This window comes from Mus pahari, chromosome 3 (assembly GCF_900095145.1).
Source record: "Mus pahari chromosome 3, PAHARI_EIJ_v1.1, whole genome shotgun sequence".
In the NCBI taxonomy this organism is placed as follows: Eukaryota; Metazoa; Chordata; class Mammalia; order Rodentia; family Muridae; genus Mus; species Mus pahari.
The window spans coordinates 86,488,471-86,502,804 of record NC_034592.1 but is presented as its reverse complement, the minus strand read 5'-3'; the positions used below and the strand labels follow the sequence as shown (position 1 = coordinate 86,502,804).

Below are 14,334 nucleotides of genomic sequence, written 5' to 3'. Positions count from 1 at the left end.
AAGAAGAAGAAGAAAGAAAGAAAGAAAGAAAGAAAGAAAGAAAGAAAGAAAGAAAGAAAGTCAAAGAAACTACTAGTTGGATTCTAATGATCTCTGAGATAGTGTAGAAGCTTGACTTGGTTCTTTCTCTCATCCCCATGCTCCCAAAAATAAGACTCAGACTCAAAATATATTTATAAATACTTTGGCCATATAGCTAGGCTTTTTCTCTTATTAAATCATAAATTATCCCATTTATTTTAACTGCTTTCTACCATTTGGCTGATTACCTGTGCTCAGGTACCTTGCTTCTGTCTCATCACATTTTCCTGGGCAAATCTTCTGGCATCTAACCCAGAATTCTTTCTGCCTCCTGGATGGTCCACCTATTTCCTGCCTAAGCCATAGGCCATCAGATTTATTATTGGCAAGTGCCGCATCCATATAGACATAAGGATATTCTCTCTGCAAGATAGGTGAGAACTTAAAGAGAAAATGTTACTGGAAACTAGAAGTGGTATTGTTATATAGAGACTGAAGGTTAGTGACACTGGCACCTACAGTGATATGGAGAATAGAAAGTGTGCCTAATCAATTGGATGCTGTAGCCAAAGTCATTTCCCTGAAGAGTGTTGAAGGTATCAGCTTGATATCTTTGTAAATGTGAAGGGAAGAATGTTTCAAAAAAAAAAAAAAAGTCTAGTTTGAAAATTTCCACGGGAGACTGACCAGGCGTGATGGCACATGCCTTTAATCCCAGCATTCAAGAGGCAAAGGCAGGCGGATTTCTGAGTTCAGGGTCAGTCTGTTCTACAAAGTGAGTTTCAGGACAGCCAGGGCTATACAGAGAAACCCTGTCTCAAAAAACCAAAATAAATAAATTAATAAATAAAAATTCCAGCTAGATGTGGTAGATAATGCTAAAATAAAGAAATGGCTTCCAGACAAAGACACTTCCAGGATGTTGCAAATACCAGTGATGGACTGAGAGTATGACTGTACAATCCTTTATTTAGAACTCAAAACTACCCAGCCCAAGGAATCAGAAAAATCACTAAGACAAAAATAGGACTTCAAAGATGCCCCGGGATGTGTGCCTTAGCAGCTTCAGCAGGGGGACAGTCACAGTAGAGAGGGGCTCGTTTTGAACAGACTTGGAGGTATGAATTTTGTGTGACAGAATAAACTGAATTATATTTATAGGAGACTTTTATTTTTAATATTTATTTATTTTATTTATGTATATGAGTACACTGTAGCTGCAGACACAAAAGAAGAAGACGTTGTATAGATAGATGGTTGTGAGTCACCATGTGGTTGCTGGGAATTGAACTCAGGACCCCTGGAAGAGCAGTCAGGGCTCTTAACCGCTGAGCCATCTCTCCAGCCCAATAGGAGACTTTTTAAAGTATTACAAACAGGGATGGGGCATTTGGACTTGCTAGTGTCTATTGTTAGAAGTCAGAGTGACAAAGTTCACAGTTCCAAATATGTATTACTTTAAATGGAAAAGAATCCAACAGGTGAACCCAAGAACTATCGAAAGTCCTTCCCACACAGGATTAGGCCTGAACGCCCCAACCAAAGAAATGCCAACATGTATGCAACTGGGCTGAAGGATCCTGACGGACCTTCCCATTTAGAGCTCTAAATTCCTTTTGAACAGATCATTTCAGTCTTGCTGAGCCTATCCCATCAGTGGATCTGGGAGTCCAAGAAAGACTGATGTTAGGATGAACAGGAATTACACTTGAGAGGCTTACCTTAAAACATACCCAGGAGCTTTATCCACGTTTACATCCAGTTTAGAAGCTCTGACTCTGGAGTCATGCTACCTGGGTTGAGACTTCTACTGTGGGACAAAGTAGGAGTATTTTACTTTTGGGAGATGCATAGATTATTGAAGACTGCCAAAAGGCAAACTAGGGTAGCCTTTAAAATGATCCCCAAAACTCTGATCTCTTGGTATTTATGCCCCTGGTCAGTTTCTTCCTTCACTTGATAGGACAATATTATCTTTGTGACCAATGATCTATGTTGGAAATGATGGTGTATGGCTTAGGTCAGGCAAGATATGTCTTCCACCATATTCTCTCTTGCTTTAAGGAACTTCAGCTTACTAAGAGAGTCAAATAGTCCTATGAAAAACAGGTCCTCCGGGCATGGTAGCACACACCTTTAATCCCAGCACTTGGGAGGCAGAGGCAGGCAGATTTCTGAGTTCGAGGCCAGTCTGGTCTACAGAGTGAGTTCCAGGACAGCCAAGGCTACACAGAGAAACCTTGTCTTGAAAAAACAAAACAAAACAAAACAAACAAACAAACAAAAACAAAAAGAAAGAAAAAAAGAAAAAACATGTCCTCTCAATGGCCACAGGAGCCAGCTCACTTGAAAGTAAATACGACATTTGCACATTAGCCTTTAAATGCCTATAGTACAATGTCCTCGCTTATATTTCTAAGCCAGAGCTGCAGGTAGTTAAGCCACTCCTGGATTCTTTACTCATGGAAATGAGGTGAGACAACGGATGTCTGTTGTGTCATGGTTCTACATTGTAAGGTAATTTCCCAGGAAGTAATAGATTATTGTGTTAAGGCTCTCTCTAGATGTCCCTAAAGACTACTGTGCCCAGGGAGTTGGGGGGGTTCTGTTTTCAATGGAGAGGAGTAGGAAATCTGATTACTTTACTGAATCTACTAACTAGGTCCCCAGACTTTATAAATTCCCTTTTTAATATTTCATCTACTTCTCTAAGACTTTTTCCGTAGAAGGCTCAGAAGATTGCTGAACATCCCAGCATTGTGTTTTGTTAGAATTAAGAAGAACCAAGAGAAATAATAACAACATGTTACTTCCTCTTACCAAAGACGCTAGCGACCCATAAATGTGTTTTTAAGGGATTGTGGTACTAGGTATTGAACCCCAGGCCTCTGTATGCTAGGCAAGTATTCTACCACTGAGATACACTTTCCACAATTTGTCTTAATTTTGTTTTGAGTCAGTGTGTGTCACCATGCACAGTCAAAAATGCCTTTGTTAGCCAGGCGTGGTGGCATACGCCTTTAATCCAGCACTCGGGAGGCAGAGGCAGGCGGATTTCTGAGTTCGAGGCCAGCCTGGTCTACAAAGTGAGTTCCAGGACAGCCAAGGCTACACAGAGAAACCTTGTCTTGAAAAACAAAACAAAACAAACAAAAAAATGCCTTTGTTGTTGTTGTTGTTTTTGAGACAGGGTTTCTCTGTATAGCCCTGGCTAACCTGGAACTCACTTTGTAGACCAGACTGGCCTGGAACTCAGAAATCCGCTTGCCTCTGTCTCCGGAGTGCTGGGATTAAAGGCGTGTGCCACCATGCCCCGACTCAAAAGTGCCTTTTAAGATGTATTTTCATTTCAAAGGTTTTGTAAATACAATGCCATTGTGTTCCTAAAGCCTCAGCCCAGATGGAAATAACCAAGCAGCAAACCCTGCTCAGAGATCAACTAATATTGTAGTCTAGATTGCCATTGGTTAATTTCTTTTTCCAGAATGGGGTATCAATCCCTGTTTTTAGTGAAGACATAGAAGTCATTTCCTGAGAAATAAATGGATGGAAAACAGAAATGTGCACAGGATTGGAACAAATCATTTTCCCAGCATTCTTTAGCATTGTTCTGAGGTTAAAAAGAAAAATAAACAAACAAACAAAACTCTTAATTTTCTACAAAAATATATTTAACAAAAGCTGCACAGAGATTAAATGTACATTAAGAGACATCAAACGCTAGGCCTTGGTGACGCACGCCTTTAAGCCCCACATTTGGAAGGCAGAGGCCAGCCTGGTCTACAGAGTAAGTTCCAGGACAACCAGGGCTACACAGAGAAACCCTGTCTCAAAAAGAAAAGAAAAGAAAGAAAGAAGGAAAGAAAGAAAGAAAGAGAGAAAGAGAGAAAGAGAGAAAGAGAGAAAGAAAGAAAAAAAGAGACATCAAGCATTTTTTTAAGATTTATTTATTTATTATATGTAAGTACACTGTAGCTGTCTTCAGACACACCAGAAGAGGGCGTCAGATCTTTTTACGGATGGTTGTGAGCCACCATGTGGTTGCTGGGATTTGAACTCAGTCGGGTGCTCTTACCCACTGAGCCATCTCACCAGCCCAAGCATTATTTAAAATGTCTATTAATCTACATTCCTTTATGTTTTTGTGGAGATCTGGAAATCCTAGCACTCTTATTTAAAGAAATCAGACCACCCATCTCTTTCTCCTTCCCTTCTCCCCACCCCCACTCCTCTCAAAGATAGAATCTATGTTACCCTGGCTGACCTGGAACCCCTAAGTCGAAGGTAATAGCCTCCAACTCAGAGACCCACTGGTCTCTGCCTCCCAAGTGCTGGAAAGTGTGCATCACATGCCCAGCTATTTTCCATTCTGTAACCCACTTTCCCTCTGTCCCACTAGAGCAAAATGTCCCCTTTCCTCTATCAAATAATTTTTTTTTTTCTGTTACTGGAGAGACAACCATAGAGGGTAGAGAAGGGGATGCCTACATTACCAGCAGCCCACCAAAAATGCCTTATGTTTAAGGTATGAAGCGTCATTGTCAGCATTAACTATAAATTATACCAAAATTAATAAAGCTTATTGATCACTTCAGTACAGACTCCTTTACATTTAATCCACAAATCCCCATGAAGGAGATATTGCTATTATTTCTATTTTACAGAGTTTGTTGTTGTTGTTGTTGTTAGTTTTTAAAACAGAAAGATGTATTGATTACCAAACTAAGCGGTGGCTTCAGGATTTGGGGACTCTAGTGGATAAAGTTTTAAAATCAGGCTTTGAAAACACCGCAAGAAGATCCAGAACGGTCTGGGCACTTTAACATTGTTTAATGTGTATCAGCCGCTTTCCTTTCTCTTGGTGTCGGCTCTGAATCTAGAGTGACCTGTTAGTGACTGGGAGTTGGCATCTCACTTCAAAACTATGATCTCCCTGCACCTCCCTTCACCTGACACAGCTATTACCCAGAGCTTCTGAATCCCTAGGGGGCCGGGATGCACATAGACTTTGCAAACACACAAGGCCCAGTATTGTTTTGGATCAAGAATGTTGCGTGTCTGCTCAGCCAGACTGAGACCCCAGTAGCCTAGAAGAACACACACAGCCCTTTTGGGGGCTTTATGGAAATCCCAGGCGGGCGGGCTCGGTGTGATAAAGAGCCTTGGGCCTTGGTTTTCGGTCAGGTTGACACCTCCAGGGAGGGCGTGGGAGAGGCGGGGCCCGTCGCCTGCTCAGCGAGGAGAGACCGCGTAGGAGCTTCTCCTTCCGGGGGGTGGGGGGGGAGATGCTCAGCCCCGCGGGAAAACGCAGAAAAGGGTCCTTGCCGCTTTAAGTGACTCAGGAAGTGAAAGGAGGCCGCTGACGGCGTGGGTAAAGTGGAACCGGGGCGGCGTGGGCCCGCGGCGGCCGTGATCTTGCCGGGCAACGGAGGCCGGGCTGCGCGGCGCAGGGGCCGACGGGGCGCGGGCTGCCGCGCCGGAAGTGGCGCGCGAGGGACGGGGCGCGGGCGCGGCGCGGCGCGCGGCGGAGAGACCGAGCGGGCGCCAGGCCCAGCGCTGACGGCTGGCCGGGCCCTCAGGCCTCAGCGGCTGCAGACGCGGCGCGGCGCGGCCCAGGCGGGGCGACCGGCCGGTCCCCGGGGGGAAGCGGACCTGCGAGAGGAGGCGCTCCGCGGAGAGCACGCCAGCCGCTAGGCCTCGGCCTCGTCCCTGCAGCCACATGGCCTCCGGAGTGGGCGCGGCCTGCGAGGAGCTGCCTCCCGACGGCACGTGTGACGAGTGCGAACCCGACGAGGCGCCCGGGGCGGAGGAGGTGTGCCGCGACTGCGGCTTCTGCTACTGCCGCCGCCACGCCGACGCGCATCGCCAGAAGTTCCTCAGCCACCGCCTGGCCGCCTACGTCCATGGCGCCCAGGCCTGGACTCCGCCGGCCAGCGGGGGGGACGACGATGCGCTCCCCGAAGCCGGCGAGGCCAAAGGGGAGCCCGAGGGGGAGGTAGAGAGCGAGGTCGGGGAAGAAGAGAGCGAGACGGAGGTAGACAGTGAGTCGGAAGAAGAGAGCGAGACCGAGGAAGACAGTGAGGATGAGAGTGACGAGGAGAGTGAAGAAGACAGCGAGGAAGAGATGGAGGATGAGCAGGAGAGCGAGGCGGAGGAAGACAACCAAGAAGGAGAATCCGAGGCAGAAGGAGAAACTGAGGCAGAAAGCGAGTTTGACCCCGAAATAGAGATGGAAGCGGAGAGAGTGGCCAAGAGGAAGTGTCCAGACCATGGGCTGGATTTGAGCACCTATTGCCAGGAAGATAGGCAGCTCATCTGTGTCCTGTGTCCAGTCATTGGGGCTCACCGGGGCCACCAGCTGTCCACGCTAGACGAAGCCTTCGAAGAACTGAGAGTGAGTATCGGGCATTCAGACATGTCTAAGGGGAGCAGGATCCCCGATTTCAGATAGCCTAGCTGTGACCACATTCATTTTCATGCATCAACAAGATGAGTCGCCATGTTGGAAGCAGTGCCTAGTCTACCATTTTGGTTGAAATTGTCAAGTTGTCAGTTCTCTGTGAAAATACAAGAACACAGAACATCTTGGGTATAGTTTCTGACAGTTTGCAAATTACTTCTCCCTGGATCTCAGATAGGCCATTCCTTGAGAATTGTGACGCCATTTAGGCCAATTTCTATTCATCATCACCGTTGTTAGGATAAGTGTTTTGACTTAGGGCTCTTGCTATGGCAACTCAGCCCACTTGGAAAACATGAGAAACCATGATTTTGACAAAACCAAGGAGCTGGTTCCTCTAGTAGAAGCCTCGGAAAGTGATGGTACAGGTGTTGTGGTGTGTGTCTTGAGTTGTCTTAGGTTCCTTGTTGCTTGAGCCTTAGTAGGAAACAAGTATAGCTGGTAGGCTACACTGGTGTGGAGATGGAGGCTTTTCTGTTCACTGGCTAGATTTGGATGTATTCAGCTTGGCCCTGTTTTTGTCAGCAGTAGACATCTAGTAAATATTGATTGCATTTGGGTTGCCTTCTATGTATACAGCGGATGGCTAACATTGATAGAACAGCTTTTCTGTGTTCATTAAGTAATGAGTGTTGGTAAATGTCTGTTATGGCTTTTGTTTCCCTCTGTAGTCTGCTGGCCTCAGAAATAACTACTATTTTGATAATGAAAATACTTCGTATTAATATTCCCTTTATTCCTACTTTTATTTTGTGAAGTACACATTCAGAAGTATACCAAATATATAGCTTAACAAATAACCACAGAGCAAATACTCGTGAGACCTCCACCCAGACCAGAAATCATTATTAGTACTTACTATTACTAATTGTATTATTAGTAATTAGTAGTAGTGTTACTACTATTATTAGTAATATTGACATTTCATACCTCTAGTTATAACTTTTTGTAGCCATTTTCTTGACTTTTGGGCTAACAGTTTTTTTGGTTATCTTTGTGTTTACAGCATTTGTATGCATTTTTTTTGTTGTTGTTTTTTTTGGGGGGGGGCAGGGTTTCTCTGTGTAGTCCTGGCTGTCCTGGAACTCACTCTGTAGACCAGCTGGCCTCGAACTCAGAAATTCACCTGCCTCTGCCTCCCAAGTGTTGTGTGCATTTCTAAACTTGAATTGACATTATGGTTTTTACATTATTGACATACAGTGTTTTGAGTTTGGGTTTTTTTTTTTAAAGATATTTGTGCAATTCATTATCCATTGCCTGCGATTTATTTTTCATTGGTGTATTGAGTTCCATTTTATAGATATACCAAAAATCACTGTGTACATGAAATCTTAACTTGTTTTCAGCTTCTGGAATTTCTTGTTTTTATAAATAGTTACTTAGCAAGGTGGCTCATACCTATAATTCCAGCATTCCAGAGGTGAATGCAGTAGGATCAGAGTTCAGGGTCAATCTCAGTTCTCTAGTGAATTTAAAGCCAGCCTATCATGTGAGATTCCTTTCTCAAAAACAAAGTGGCAAACCCCCTCAGATAATAGTTCAGGTGTAAGTATTCTTGGTCATGCCTCCTGATACCCATTTTTCTTTTTCTTTTTCTTTTTTTCCTTTTTTCCTTTTTTTGGCTTTTCGAGACAGGGTTTCTCTGTGTAGCTCTGGCTGTCCTGAATTCACTCTGTAGCCCAGGCTGACCTTGAACTCAGAAATCCGCCTGCTTCTGCCTCCTGAGTGCTGGGATTAAAGGCATGTGCCACCACGCCCCGCTCGAGTATTCTGTTTCCTTAGTGTTTATATCTATTTTGATTTTCTTTTCCTTTTCTAGTATATTAATAGTACCATGAAATACTGGCTGCTAGTACACAGTAGGTCAGTAGTATATTTATCAGAAGTTGATAAAGTAAAGGAGGTGGCTTGGTATCTAGTCTCCCTTAAGTGGTTCTGTGGAAAGATTCTTCAAGGTCTCACTCAGCCTTGGGAGTTCCACTTAAGCCCCAACTTGAGAATTTTTTGTTGTTCATCTGGATGACAGCTTAACTTTCATGTACTTCTTCCTGTTGGCTGCTTGAATATCTTTAACTTGGGGCTAAACTGTTGGATGAGGAATAAGCACTGATTCTGACAGACCTCTCTGAGTTGAAGACAGAGTCTAGTCAAAGAACAAGGCTTTATAGTTCTGGTATGTGATGTTGAGATGAGAAATAGTATGAGAAATGCAAAAACCTGGGTCATGGGAGGCAGGTAGATGCTCACAGATGGATGGACAGTCAACATTATGAGTGGGAAAAATAATACTGATTTTTATTAAAATATCGTTTTGCTTTTGTTGTGGGTTTGAATATTTAGAGAACCACTGTGAAGAGCTGTTTCTTGGCCTTTTAGATAAGATGGAGTGTAGAGCAGAGTCATAAACAGTCCGACCCGATGTGGGAATTTAGAGAAAGAAAGTGGTTTTAGCTAGAGGCATGACCAGGAGTGGTTTATTTGAGAAAGTGGTATTTGAGATATGCTTTGAAAGATGGGAAGGATTTAATAGGTAGGTATGATGTTAGATAAACCTTCTCTATCCTGCCATCTGTATGCATTTATTGTAACACTGGGTATAAGTCTAGTAGTATGTATTAGTCATCATTGTATTCTCAGCACCTAACACAAGGCTGATCAGGTAATAAACACACATGAAATACTTGTTAAATGTGTGTTATAAAGTATAATAATTTTTATCTAATTCTAAGGCATTGCTGAAGAAGTGATAATGAGATTGTGTTGTAGTGTATCAATGTTTATCTTGGGACTAAGTTCACCAATACATAAAGTAATGGAATAACTTTAGCAGCAGTTCATATGGCATGGATGTGTATTTCTCCCTGATGTAAGTGAAGTCTAGATGTAGGCAGTCTAGGGTTAGAGGAAGGAAGCATTGAAATTGTATCTTGGTGCTTGCCAGCTCCTCCCTGATATCTTTGTTACAAACCAAGATGGCCTCTGAAGGTCTAGCCAGCAGTTCTAACTTCTAAGATAACAGACAAGTGAAAGACACCCCTCTATTTTCTCTCCAGAAGTATGTATTCTGGCTTAGGTTTCATGGGGCAGAACTTAATCTAATGGTTTATCTAGTTGCAAGAGAGAATGGGAACTGACTTCTCTATAATATGACGAGCTAAAAGGTGATACTCTGTTATTAAGGAGGAATGTTAGGGTGAATCGTGATAATCTTTGCAGTCTTAGCTGCATCATGTTGGCTAATTTAGTCAGCTTCTCTGAGTTTTGGTTTCTTCTAACCTGAGAGCATGGTATGTACCCTATGGCCTGGCAGGACTTTGGATCTTTATGAACCCTGATAGGCTACAAATTGTGTTGAATTGCAGATTCTGACTCAATACTCACTCAGAGTAGTAAGTGAAAATCACAATTTTCACTGCAAAGAGATTGAGTTTATTCCAGAGCCAAATATGAATGACCATTGCTCGGGAACACATTGAGGTTACCCTATTCAGGTTACCGTATTCCATTACCAGTTTCATGAAGTTTTATAGTAACAGAACAAAGGAGGCTATAGATAAAAGTGTCTTAAAAATTGATTGATGGGAACATCAGGTGCACAAGCTACAGCAAAGTGGGGACGTTTCTGCTATAGATTTCAGGTGCTATTTGATAATATTCTTAACCTTTGGATTTGTAGAAATTAGAATTTGTACATTCCAAAAAAAGATCTTGCCTGATAGTCACAAGGGTGCTAGTTTAAGCACAGAGGTGGACAATAAATAGCTATTTAAGGGGCTAAAGATAACACAGAACAATTTGGCTTCAGAATAGCAACATCCGAGTTCTCCATCTCAGAAGTTCTAATGAGACCTCAGCCTTGTAGGGTATTTAATAGGGTTGACAGTTTAGTGTTGTTTGGCTGTTGGTTTCATTTCACAGAAGTAAGTAAAAAGGAGAATTTGAATACAGTTCAGACAGCAGAATGTATATTTTTCCAGTCGCTTTTATTCTGTGTGCATTCTCAGTTATTCTTTTACTCATTTATGATTTTTATATTTCACAGAAACATTTTCCTGTTGATTGTGTACTTCATGCATAAATACTTTCAAACTATTTTCCCATTCCTCTGATTCCCTATTCTTCACAAGTGGATTTCTTAATTTTCTTTCTCTTCAGCATTTTTTTAGTTTATTATATGATATTTAGTTGTTATTGTGTATTCAGCTAGTAACAATTATAGTGGCAACAAAAATATATGGAGAACTGTCTGTGTCTTATGGTCTGTACTGTAAACTTCATACATGCTTGTCATTTAACTTTTTCCGTAATTTTATGAGATAAATTATTAACCTGTATTTATGTTATTTGAAGTTAATAGTGTTATTTGAAGAAAGTTTTTTTTTCTTTTGATTTCTTCATTCAACATATTGTTATTGGAGTTCTTACATTTTCTAGGTGAAGGTTTATTCAGGAAATATTTTAGCTATCATTTTAATTTTTGACTTTTTTAAAATCCACTTTTTGTTTTCTTTTTATGTCCTTGCATGTCTGGTACTTGATATGTAGTCTAGCCTCATACTTGAGACCTCCCCTGTCTCAGGCTTTCAAGTTCTGAGATTGATTATAGGTATGTGCCACCATGCATGCCCAGTTTACCTGTCACTTTAAACGTGTAGGAGGAAGCACAGTTTTCCAAACTTCTTTTAGGGAGTTCCTGAGCAAGAGTTTGAGGACGTCAGCTACAGAGAGCCCCTCATGAACCTGAGCGAGTCAGATTTTCACTAGATAGATAGATACATAGATAGATAGAATTTACTTCCAACTGGTCACTGAAACTAAAATGCCATCAGACAGAAGGTAGCACAAGTACAATTATGGAATAATCATAATTAAATATCATAAATATCATATGGAATAATCATAATTAAATATCATAAATTGTCGTGAAAGTGAATAAGCCAGAGCTATGAATAAATCTCAAAATAATGTTTGTAAAGCTGGCAACTGGTAGAAATGTATACATTTAATGTAAAATTTATATTTTAAAAATCTAGAAAAAATAATTTACATGGAGTATTTTTTGGCAGTAGGGACCTAACAGTAAGTAATTCTAAGATGTCACTGAACTTATATTCTATGAATAAAACACACTAAGCAAAATTAATAATATTTTAAATAATACTCAATTTCATAGTAAATACGTTAGAGAGGGAGACAGTAGGTGGGATGAGAAGAGAGAGGAAGGCTGTTGAAGAGTCTGAAGGGACTTGCCTTGGAAGAGGTACTACTACAAACTACTACAAACTACAAACTCCTTTTGCGAAACAGTACAGACTCCTCACAGGGGCCCACAGACATCCAAAAGCAAGGTGAAAGCCTGACATTTGCCTTCATTCTGTGTTGTGACTGAAGGAGAGAGATAAGTTCTTGTCCTTTACCTTTCTTCTTAAGTCTTCTTGAATTTTGAGAAGAGCAAAATCTGAAAGGATAGACCACCTTTCAGATGAAGATCAGAGTTCATGAGGGTCAGATTGCTTCTTCAGCTATTAAGAGAGATGGTTTAACAGATTACCAGACTCCATACAGGACCTGAGCTGAGAAAAGTAATAATGGGCAGGACCACACCTTAGCTAGGATTGCTTAATTAAATCGAAAATTCACCTCAATACTCTTAAGACAGATATGGGGTTAATAAACCCTTATTTTTGTTCCTCATCCCGGTGTGACCATATTGAATACGTCTTTTTTTTTTTTTTTTTTNTTTTTTTTTTTTTTTTTTGGTTTTTCGAGACAGGGTTTCTCTGTATATTCCTGGCTGTCCTGGAACTCACTGTGTAGACCAGGCTGGCCTCGAACTCAGAAATCCACCTGCCTCTGCCTCCCAAGTGCTGGGATTAAAGGCGTGCGCCACCACGCCTGGCTGAATACGTCTTCTTTTCTGCTCTCTGCCTTCATTGTCTCTTTAATTGGTTTATGGGGAATGGGTAGCCCTAATACTGCTCCAACAACTCAGTTGTTGCTAGGGTCAGTCATGGGAGGATGGGGCATTAGCAGCTCAAGTGGAGGAAATGAGTGTAAAGGGTGTAGGCTGGAACAGATTTGCTGAGACCATTGAAAGAATGGCTGGTGAATAAGGAATAATGGCAGGCTTGGGCTTCGGTGAGGAGTAAAAAGGTCAAGCTACCAAGTAGGCCATTAAAAAGATTTTAAATTTTCTTGAGTGGTCTTGGTCTGCTTAAGCAAGGAGAGAGTCTGATTTCTGCTCTTCAATCTTCACTCAGCTTGCATGGTCGTGTACATCTTTTTGTTTTGTTTTGTTTTTGTTTTAAAGATTTATTTATTTATTATATGTAAGTACACTGTAGCTGTCTTCAGACATTCCAGAAGAGGGAGTCAGATCTCTTTACAGATGGGTGGTTGTGAGCCACCATGTGGTTGCTGGGATTTGAACTCTGGACCTTTGTAAGAACAGCCGGGTGCTCTTACCCACTGAGCCATCTCACCAGCCCCCAGTCGGGTACATCTTTAATCCTATCCTACACATGGGAGAGTGAGGTGGGAGAATGGCAAAAAAGTTCCTACATCATGAAGCCCTGTCTAAACAAAACCAAGAGCAAAACAAAGAAGTAAAAACTCAACCTCACAAATAAAACAAAACTTGGCTCAGTTTTTTTATGGAGAAAATGGAATGTAAGGTAGCAAGAGTTGGAGGAGTATTACCACTTGCCAGAGTGGGGAGTAGAGGGTGGTGAAGCGCATGCAGATTTAGCAAACACTTTAGAGTTAGGGTTAAAGGACTGAGGGACTAGAGAGAATGCTTCCTGCTCTTCTAGAGGACCAGAGTTCAGTTTCCAGACTTGAGTGGCTCAGAACCACCTATAACTACAGCTCTAGGGGATCTAACACCCTCTGCTGGCCTTTGTAGCACCTGCACTGTGTGGAATACATAGACACATACACAGAGACACATAAATTAAAAAATGAACTCTTTAAAACCAACAGTAACAACAAAACCACTTGGTAATAGATTTCAGATCCAAGAATGATTTTTGAGTCTAAGGAACCAAAGATGGCTGCCCAGTATGAGAGTGGGTTTTAAGTGGAAATTAAATAAAATGCAGAAGGTGGTAAATATTTTTACTTGTGGGATGGTGGTATTAATTTTTCATTTAATTCCTTTTTAACAAAAATGTTTAATTGTTGTATTTTAATTATAGTCTATAAAGTAATGAGTTTCACTATGGCATATTCACATATACTTTTCTTTTATTGATTCCTTGCCTCAGCTCCCCACCTTTGTCCCCTTTCCTTCCTCCTGCTGGTCTCTTTCCTTCTCCATGTAACGTCCGTTCCATTTTCATGTCACATGTATTCTGTCTCCCCTTCACGTCTCTCCCCTTCCCTCATGGTTCTCGTTTCATGACCTAAACATCTCCTACATAAACTTATAGAAAATTAAATTCTAGGATTCACATATGAGAAAAAATGCATTCATTTTCTGAGTCTAGGTTGTTTTGATTAATATAATTTCCAGTTCTACTCATTTTCAAAAAAAATCATGATTTCATTTTTCATTATGAATGGATGAAATGCCATAGGTACATGCACTACATTGTATGTACAGAAACATGAGTGAAGAGTTATTTCAAGGAACATGGGCAACTTCAGAGGCCACTCTACTGAAGAAAATGTCTTGTCACCATCAACTGCTGTTGATCTGGGGAGAGATGCAGCCTGTTAAACCCTTCCCTCTCCACAATGGAATGTTGATTGGCCAGCCTTGTGCAGATGATCACAACTCCTGAGAGTTTTAATTGTGTCATGCCTGGAAGGCAGCATTCACACTGTTTCACCCAGTTAGTTCTTCTAGT

General features: G+C 41.7%; 1 protein-coding gene across 1 annotated transcript in view; it reads left to right on the top strand.

The window, feature by feature from the left end:
• The first annotated feature begins 5,532 nt into the window (after window positions 1-5,532).
• Window positions 5,533-14,334, top strand: part of Trim44 (tripartite motif containing 44) — a 112,349-nt gene continuing 103,547 nt past the window's right edge. The window contains exon 1 of the mRNA XM_021192879.2: window positions 5,533-6,415. Within this exon, the coding sequence (XP_021048538.1) occupies window positions 5,741-6,415 (675 nt within the window). The 5' untranslated portion in view covers window positions 5,533-5,740. The remainder of the gene's footprint in view (window positions 6,416-14,334) is intronic.